This window comes from Haplochromis burtoni, unplaced genomic scaffold, assembly GCF_018398535.1.
Source record: "Haplochromis burtoni strain Fernald_Lab_line unplaced genomic scaffold, NCSU_Asbu1 Contig_677, whole genome shotgun sequence".
In the NCBI taxonomy this organism is placed as follows: Eukaryota; Metazoa; Chordata; class Actinopteri; order Cichliformes; family Cichlidae; genus Haplochromis; species Haplochromis burtoni.
Genome location: NW_024583038.1, coordinates 207222 through 216884, shown reverse-complemented (window position 1 = coordinate 216884; position 9663 = coordinate 207222). Strand labels below are relative to the sequence as shown.

The 9663-nt window shown below is 41.0% G+C and overlaps 1 protein-coding gene and 1 long non-coding RNA gene across 3 annotated transcripts in view; one reads left to right on the top strand and one right to left on the bottom strand.

Moving 5' to 3' along the window:
- Positions 1-5608, top strand: part of LOC102295457 (zinc finger protein 16) — a 7449-nt gene extending 1841 nt beyond the window's left edge. Inside the window, exons 2-3 of one of the 2 annotated variants that reach the window (XM_014330082.2) lie at positions 1641-2003; positions 5407-5608. In XM_014330082.2, the coding sequence (XP_014185568.1) occupies positions 1641-2003; positions 5407-5426 (383 nt within the window). In that variant the 3' untranslated portion in view covers positions 5427-5608. Of the gene's footprint in view, positions 1-1640; positions 4235-5406 lie in introns of those variants that run through there. The other variant, XM_005949681.3, reaches the window with a different exon arrangement.
- A 759-nt stretch (positions 5609-6367) lies between these two features.
- LOC102295144 lies at positions 6368-6729 on the bottom strand. Its single transcript, XR_006053176.1, has 2 exons — positions 6510-6729; positions 6368-6413 (listed from the first exon to the last, which is right to left on the bottom strand). It is a non-coding gene; the product is annotated as an uncharacterized LOC102295144 (long non-coding RNA).
- Between the last annotated feature and the right edge of the window lie 2934 nt (positions 6730-9663).

The window sequence follows — 9663 nt, the reverse complement described above, 5'->3', positions numbered from 1 at the left end:
TAAACAATCAAATCCAGCTAACTTACTTAGCGAGGTACGAAGAACGGGCCCCAGGTTGTAAAAATAGTGTAACGTGATGATTGGTTACTTAGCATCAGATTATTTTTTCATTGAGTCAGCTAATTATTTAAAAACATTGCATAAAGGGAAATATTTAGACAGTATTTCCTACCATAAGAGCTGAACTGTCGTCAGGTCCGCTGATGACTACAGGCCAATATTTCATGCAGCTACAGATGTGCATCCAACACATCTGTTGCTTTTTATTACCGGGTTCTTTTCCATCCAGTGAAACGTGTCTTCACAGCTGCATCACTTCCTCTTCTGTTTCACACACATCTTATGTATTTTATTTTGAGTCAATCACATTTTTTCAAATGAAGGGCTTATTTTCTTCTTCTGAAGTCACATTATTGTCACAGAGTGCACACTGACTTTGTAAAGTAATATGCACTATATACATGCACAGTATATTAGTTACTCGGTTAGACAACAGCGGTACTTGTGTTCTTTCTTTTGCATGGAAATAATAACCTGAACGGTTACCATGGTTACCCACTACCATGCGTGTCTGTGTGCACACTGAGAGGAGAGAATGAGAGCAGTGGTGCTGCTTTTTGAGCCTGACGTTACTCTCGGTAGCATCCACTTATCCCCCTGGTGCTCTCAGTAACTCTCAGAGTGAACGAGAAATGATCAAATAAAACACATGAACAGATGATGGAAATATAATATTGATCTGCAATAGCACTTCAATTCACTTTGGTTTTATTTATGTAGCACCAAAGCACAGCAACAATTGCCTCAAAGCGCTTTATATTTAATGTCAGTTGTTAAATTTAAGCTCTACTTCAAAGCCAAAAACACACAGAAGCAAAACAAAAAAACAAGAACAGCTGATGACTCTCACAAGGTCGTCCAAACTTTCATTTTTTAAAAACTTTTTTAACTGTCTTCTCAGCTGATTCAGAACGCCCTGCCTGGATTTTCACTGACACCAAGAAATAAGAATATAAAAGGCCTTTTCCTTATGTGCCTGGGCATGTAGTTATATTAGTGAGTTTGGTTCTGTAGGTTTCTTTGAGTTTTAATATATTATAAATGTAATTTTATGGAGCTCTTTACTACCTTTTTAACCCTGTGTGTGGGTTTATTGGGGCGACCGTGGCTCAGGGGGTTGGGAATCGCATCTGTAACCGGAAGGTCGCCGGTTCGATCCCTGGGCTCGCTGTCCTGGTCGTTGTGTCCCTGGGCAAGACACTTTACCCTACTGCCTACTGGTGATGGCCAGAGGGGCCGATGGTGCGATATGGCCTGTCAGTCTGCCCCGGGGCAGCTGTGGCTACAACTGTAGCTGCCTCCACCAGTGTGTGAATGAATAGTGGCATTGTAAAGCGCTTTGGGTGCCTTGAAAAGCGCTATATAAATCCAATCCATTATTGAGGTAATGCTGTAAAATAAACAGTTTATCCCCACAAAAAACAAATAAACCTTTTTCCAGACGTGATTTTTAGCTTTTTTTTACACATCCGACCAGACTTTTAGAAGAAGCGGAAACATTGTGTGTGTTTATTTTAATGATTGCTCAGAGGAGTTTTTCTGTCATCACATCAGTTTTCTTTATGTTGGCTTCGTTCTAGGCCTCCAGCAGCAGCATGTCTATAAGGAGGAGGAATTTCTCATTAACCAGCAGCTCTGTAATGAGGAGAACCGCGGGGAACCAGAGCCTCTCCAGATCAAACATGAACAGGAGGATTTCTACAGCAGTCAGGAGGGACAGCAGCTTGCACTGAAGGAGGACATTGATACCTTTATGGTGACTGCTGCTTATGAGGAAAGAGCCCACGGTGAACCAGGACCAGACAGGGAGCAGCTCCTCTCTCACAGCTTCCTGATAGCTGAGGGTCAAGATCAGGGAGGAAGCAACTATGTAGATTTAGGATCAGCACATAGTGCAAACAGAAGTCACAGTACCGATGCAGAAGACTCTCCCACGTCAGAGGGTCAGTGTAACACTGACATAGGTAAAAAGTCAGTAACATGCAATGTTTGTGGAAAATTGTTTAAGAATAAATACAAAATACACGAACATCACAGAATCCACACAGGCGAGAAGCCCTATCTTTGTGAAACGTGTGGGAAAAGTTTTACTCAAGGTGGTAGTCTGTTGGTTCACATGAGGACCCACTCGGGTGAGAAACCGTATACCTGTAACACCTGTGGTGAAAGATTTTGTTACTTATTAGCACTTAAAAAGCACAAGGCGGTGCACACAGGTGAAAATCCATTTTTTTGCACAACGTGCGGGAAAACGTTCACTCAAAGGGGCAGTTTGTTGGTCCACATGAGGATCCACTCAGGAGAGAAGCCGTATTCTTGCAAAACATGTGGGAAAAGTTTCACTAAAAAATGTACTTTATTGGTGCACGTGAGAATTCACACCGGTGAGAAGCCATACACTTGCAAAGTATGTGGGAAAAGTTTTACCCAAAGAGGTGGTTTGGTAGTCCACATGAAAACTCACGCAGGGAAAAAGTTTTAGTTCTGAATATTTAGCAGGGAACAGTGTATTTATGAAGCCGAGCTTGACAAAAGTATCGAACCCGTTAACAGTAAAGCTTTCACAATCAGAGCTGGCTTTACACACTTCCTGCTGCTCAATAAAAGGTCTTTAAAAGTCTGAAATTAAGGTCATGACTGATCTCAAAAGCTCATATATGTTCCATAAATGTGATGAAATAATGAAATCTGGCGAACAAAAAAACATCACAATTTAAACGTCAGTTTTTCTGCGTGTTCTCGGCTCTCACCGGTGATGATGCAGATTTATGTATATTAAGATGTAGTGATGTGAACCGGCGCTAACCTAATAGCTTACTTGTAGTCTTCTGATATTCTTCTATTAAACAGCAGCCTGTAGACGATAGCACTTAGTATGAACACTGTAGATGCTCACGCCTGTTTCAGAAATGGGAAAATAGGAGGCGGGAAGTAGAGTCCCATATCCATACTGGCACTTAACATGTCTTTAGTTCAGATGACGAATAATCTCATTCTGTAAACATATGAAGGTAGAACAGTATTAGGAACTAACATTTGTCTGATTTTTAACTTTACAGTTATTTATGTTTTTTATATATATGTGTGTGTAAAAGCAGAAACAGTAGGTGAAGGAAAAGTGTAAGATTTCGACTAATGTGTTTCCCACTTTAACACACACTCACTCCTCTTCATGATGAAAACAAAGATTGGGTGTATTATCCTGTGCGTCTGCAGCAGAGTTCATCCTCATTTCTGCAGCCGTGATCGAACAAACATGTAAATCTAAAATTGAATCATTCTCAGCAGCAGATCTCAAACAAACTATAAAATAAATATGAAATGACTGTTGGCCATTAAAAAGCATTTGGCTAGTGTAGGTGACTAAGATGCAGCTGTATTGTTTTTGCAGTGTGAACAGCCGCGGTGCTGTGAGTTTGAACATATGACTAACGAAAGGATCAAAACTGTTTGTTGAGGAGATTTTTGCACTTGTGAGTCGATTTCTACCAAACTAGTAGGACCGCACGATTCTGGCAAAAATAATTCTCCTAATTTTTTGATCAATATTGTGATCATGATTAATTGTTGTGATTATTCATGTATTTTAGTGACAAAAGGCATTTACTGCATGTAAACATAACACTGCTTTTACATCCATAATGCAACATTCCTAATATTACTCACCCACATTCCAAAATATATATATATATATATTAACGAATTAATTAAAACACTTTTCCAGACCGATATGGTGCAAGCCTGATGTAAGCGCATCCACTTAACACTAAATGTAAAGTCTTTCCCTGCATTCACTGTACCTGCATGATGGATGTAGATCGACAGCTCTGACCTCCCTCTGCGTTTCCCTGCGTGCTTTTGCATGCAGTGCAGGTATCTCCTCTTCAGGAATAGAACTGAGTGAGCGAGTCCGTGTGCTGAAACCTTTATTGTGGACATGACGAGTCAATGTCAGATAATTCACGTCAGTAACCATTTCTTTATTTTTTTAGCCTTTGTGCGTCAGTCGTGCTGCAGTTCGTGGATTGTTTTCAGGCGTTTAACCTCCTGGGACCTGCCGTCCACATGTGGACGTCACATTTTGGGTTATTTAGACCAAAATACTCAGTTTTGCTCTACCAGGGCCTGATATCCACTTACGAGGACGTTATACTGCTACTGTTCTATCAGAATTTTAAACGAATATCCTCATATGTGGCTCTCATTTTTCTTAAAAACAAAAATAGGTTTTAAAAAAAAATCTGGCAATTCTTTGTTTTTACATTCATCAGGCCCCGATGTGACCAAATATCAAAGAGAAATTAAAAATGCTGCCGTGGAAGAGTTCGGGTCTTAGGAGGTTAAAGCACTCTTCACACGTGATTTCGTCTTCATTGCGTCTCTTCCATTAAATTCAAAGTATTTCAAAACAACAGAGTATGATGCTGAACGACAAGCTCCTCCCCCTCTGCTGTACAGCACAGCTCAGTTTTGTTATATGTGTCTTAACACAGTGTTACTCGTGCAGACGAGTTCAGGAAACCTTCAGAGAACAGCTGTGATTCAGGAAGTGCTTGATGTGCTTTTGTGTTCTGTTTGTCGAGCACACAGTTTCAGTTTTGTTCCATGATCATCATTTCATAGAAGGAAGCCGAAATCAAATTCAAGGCTGAAATCTGGTCATTTCACTGCCCTACAAGCTACTGATCAACACAATGTGACAATTTTATGTGTTATTACTTTTATTTTCTCTCATGTGCAGCAGAGACGCAACTTTAGACGACTCGGTGTCGCTTCTGTGTCACGCTGTGGCGCTCTCATGATGAGGGTTTTTAATTCTCCAGTGAAACATGATGACTCTCACACAAGGTCATTTTTTGTTTGAATTGTGTTAAGTTTGTTTGTGCAGTGTACCATTGGATGTGCGGACTGCCACTGAATTACAGTTGGTGTTTCATGATATAAAATCTTGTTAAAGCCGGCCATAGAAAGAAGTACATTTGTTCTGTTTTATTATAAAATCTGTGTTTTCCAGCACTCACACACTCTGGAAGAAAAATGTGTGTAATATGAACCGAAGTGTTTCCTGTTGTTGCTAAGTTCTGTGAGTTTGCTGCAGTTTTCTGTCACAACAATGTAAATATAAAAAGGTACAAGTGGAGACGTTGCTCGGCAACTCTTCGTTTTTAAAGCAGCTTCTTTCCCTCCAGAGTTAGACTGGCTTTGTTTTCCTTTTACCGCCATCAGTTAAGTTTGTGTGTGTATTTGAACTTGGTTGGAAAATTGGATGTATGAAATGTTTCCATTGTATTCTGTCATATTCTGATCTACGTATGATTTCTTTCCCTTGTTTTTACTCTACCTCAGATATTTGGATTGTGACCTGAGATACTGAAGCTGAGAAATCCTGTAGTGCTCACTGACCACACGAGTCTTTTATTTGTGGAAAGCATGTATCACTTTTTGTTCTTCTGTTTTGTGTTCAACTAATTTTGATTGTTCAGGATTTAGAAGTGAAACTAGGAAGTTGTAGATTTTCACCATGCTCTTATAAAAAGCTCTTTCTAAAGTTTTTTTGTCTGTTTCATGATTTATAAATCAAAGATGCAGTAAAGATGCAGAGCTGAAGATGAAGACACTTCACAGAATCAGAAGCCACAGTGTGTCAGAATTAATACTGAACTGTTAACTTAAATCAGGAAGTGAAATTCTGGAGATGAAGATTGTCTTTTGTCAGAGTGTCCTGGGCTCAGAGACACAGAAACCCCTTCGTTTCACGACATTTACATTTCAGATGCTTTTCATTTCAGGACCACAGACAGCGACGATGTTTCCTGACTGTTGATGCTGATATAAAGTGCTGGTTTGTGGTTGGTGTGGATTTGCTGCTCATGTGAATCCTCCCACAGTGTTTCATTATCAGCTGTAACCACAGTGACTCTGATAAAACAGGAATTAGCAGAATCCATCTGATATGAAGCTGTGCTTTGAATACCACTTCCCTCCTCTTTGAAGAGTAGTCAGATATCTGTGTTCAGGTTTTTGTACAGCCTCTTCTACACTTTGTATCACTGTTTCTAGAGCACATTAGTAGAGAGCTGTGTCTGCCAGGGTTAGGGCTGCTATGGTCAGATTAGTTGATGTAGAAGATGTTTCTGAGTCATATCGTTTATCAGGAATAGATTTATATGTTCCCCCCTTTCCTCTTTTCCAGAGTATAAATTGAGGAGCCTGAAGGTCAGAATGATGTTTGTACCAGTGAAGTTCAGCACTGCCTGCACTCGTCTCATAGCTACATGTGAGTTTGACAGATTCTCCTTCTGTTTCAGTGACTTCAGGTTGTTGAGGAGTGATTGAGTCTCCAGCTGTTAGTCCTGGAAAAAGAAAGAAGAAAAGTAGTGAAATGCAGTCTGTATATCTGCTTAATGCAGCAGCTTCAACTAAACTTTAATCCCTGTTCTTAAACTCACCTATAATGTGAGATAGAAGCAAAAAGAGGTGCAGCAACATGTCTTTGGAGTTATTAAAGCCAGACAGACAGCACATGAACAATGTTCTTCCACTGCAGCACAATGACCAACAAATAATGTCATTGGATGAGCTCAACTTCAGTGGGCGGGGCCAGTTTAATAGCTCAGCCAATCAAATAGTTTTGTGTTTCCACAGCAGCTCTGTCTCTACAAAGGTTTTTACAGAGTTTTGCTGTTTCCTGTCACTGTGGGCCTCACAGCACAGTAGTACACAGCAGAGTCAGACACTGCAGCAGAGGAGATCTCCAGATAAAAATCACTTTTGTTTTGATCTTTTCTAAACTTCAGCTTTTCTATTTTCTCTGAATGTTCATCTATGAGAAGCTGTGGATGTGAACCAGACTTCTGATGGTACCAGTAGAGGTTGAGGACAGAGCCTGAATATTTGCAGGAGAGAGTCACAGTGTGTCCTTCCAAACTCATCACTACATCTTTAGATGGTGTCAGTAAATCCTCAGAGGATCCTGAAAACAACAAAGACATATTTCACCATCATGTTTCTGCATCTTTAAACTTAGTTTATAAAAAGTGAATCAATTCAAACAACATCCAGATATTTTCATGTCCATCATCTCCTTTTACATCTCACTCCATCTTTTGATGACTCACCAGTCTGAAAGGAGACTATCATCATCCAAATGAAAAGCAGACCGTGTCTGTGTTCTGTCTCCATGCTTGTCTGTGTCAACAAATTGGTTTCCTGATCTAAACTCCTTCAGCTGCCTGTACAGAATGAGCAGCAGGACCAGTGAAGGAACCTCTCTACTCTATACATGCAGCGTGATGCCTGAATGGATTAACATGTTTGCCTTTTCCTTACTTTATTAAATATTCCACTGAAAATTAAAAACATACATGCACAAATAAATTAGTCCCATATTCAGGCACATGAACACCACACAGTTGGTTTCCAGGTACAGGTTCCATTAAAACATACATAGATGTTATACTCATATTAACAGTTGTGTTTTATGTATCTTTTTAAAATATATATACCAATGAAAAGTACGTCAAACAGTTTTCTGGGTCCTTTCTCTTCAGCTAAACCAATTTAAAATCATCAATTAAATGAACTCAGTTCAGTTTTATTCATATAGTGCCAAATCAGAGCAATATTAAGCTTCTTGAAGCTTAATATTGTAAGGCAGGGGTCCCCAACCCTAGTCCACGAGGGCCGGTTTCCCTGCAGGTTTTAGATCTCACCCTGGGTCAACACACCTGAATCAGGTGAATGGAGGTGAGCTGAGGTGTTAGTCCTTTTGGCCACGTGCTCCATAAAGTGTGAGATGTGGTGTTTGATGGTGGGATGTAAGAGGAGGCGGCCTGCACAGGTACAGCTTACTCAGCAGAGAGCATCTTATTCTTGTTTATATTCCAAACCCTGTTCACCACAGAGATCCACAGCCTGTGATACCAAACAGTCTCTGGAGCCACTGGATTCAAACTGGGAATCAGATTTTAGCATCAAGGTGGGAAAAATCCACTTATGATGTTACCGAAACCTTTTATTTTTCAGGAATGTGTAACTAATATTCCCTCCTACTAGAAACTGAGCTGTTACGTAAACGACGTGGAACGGAAGCCCTTGTCTGCCGGAGCTTGACCGTGTGACACCAGGCGGAAGTAAACAAAGGAAAGGCGGAAGTAGTTTCCTCCTGTGTTGAATCAGCGGCGAGTGTGAGCTGAGTGTGTGAGCTGCGGCAGCAACGATGCCTTCAGTTCAGTATCTGAGAGAGTTTATCATCGAGCGACTAACTGCTGCTGCTGAACAAATATTCTTGGAGTTTGAAAAAACGATCGTCCAGTACGAGGAAGAGATCGACCGTCAGCGCAGACTGCTGGATATCACCTGGAAACCCCAAATCAAGCTGCACAGGACAGGTGAGTGTCCCTCTGATGCTGCCGTGATTCTCATTAACGCCGTTTTAAACGAGGAGTTTGTCCTGCAGCTGCTGTCAGGGTGAGCACAGGGACCCCACACCGAGGCTCAGGAAACCTCAGTGGGCAGACAGTCTGTCTCTCAGCCGGTGAGAGTTAATAACTAGCCCTGTGATACCCGTTATCTCTGATTGGAGTTTAAAGTTTTGGTGAGTCAGCTAGCACACAGACAGTCCGGCTAATGCGAGCTTGGTTAAAGCTCTCAGCTGATTCTGTAACGGTGCGTTGTTGTCAGCTGGGTGTAGAGAGCATCTGGCAGACGTTACAGGAGTCTGTGTGCTCCGACTACAAGACTTAAACAGTTTCTACCATCAAGCCATACGACGCCTCAACCACAACACTTCAACACACACACACAGTCCACAGGACGCGCTCAGAAGCTGCAGCTTCACAAGTTCTCTGTTTAATCTGCACTGGTCACTCCACTTTATTGATAGTTATATTTTTAAAAAGTGCAATACTGCAACAACTGCCACAAAAAACAAAACTTTGTACTGTTCAGTTTGTACTGCTGCTCATCCCTGTGCAGTGTCCCATCTGCCCCCCCCCCCCCCCCCCCCCCCACATTCCTATTTAAGATTTTCTTTATTTAATCACTAGTGTGTACATATATTTATATATACATACATATATTCAGTCAGTTAACTGGAAATTTCTCTTTTTTTCCTTTACTACATCTTATTAATATTTTGCTCTTTACTATTTTTATTTTATTTGTTTTATTTTTATTTTTTATTTCTTTTTTCTTCTACTGTACCATTCTGCTGAGTGACTGTCTGCTGCTCGTCAAATACGTTTCATTGCGATGTTGACCCTGTGCTAACTTGCATATGACAAATAAAACTGAAAACTGAAACTGAGCTGTCAGCTGATCACCACCACCTGCTGAGCTGGCATCTCTTCAGTCTTCACAGGAAGGTCAGTGCCAGGGTACTCGATCTGTCCTTCCGGAGGGATCTGTTACGATTTGTAATGGACAGTAGGGGTGGGCGGTGTAAACGGTAAATGGTAGAAACGATATAAATTTGGCCAACGGTACAGATTTTGACTATACCGCTCTACCGCATGTTGATGGTGTCATCAAGCTGTGCCTGTTTTGGTCGAAAGTAGTGATGGGATTTGCGGCTCTTTTTAGAGAACCGGCTCTTTCGGCTCC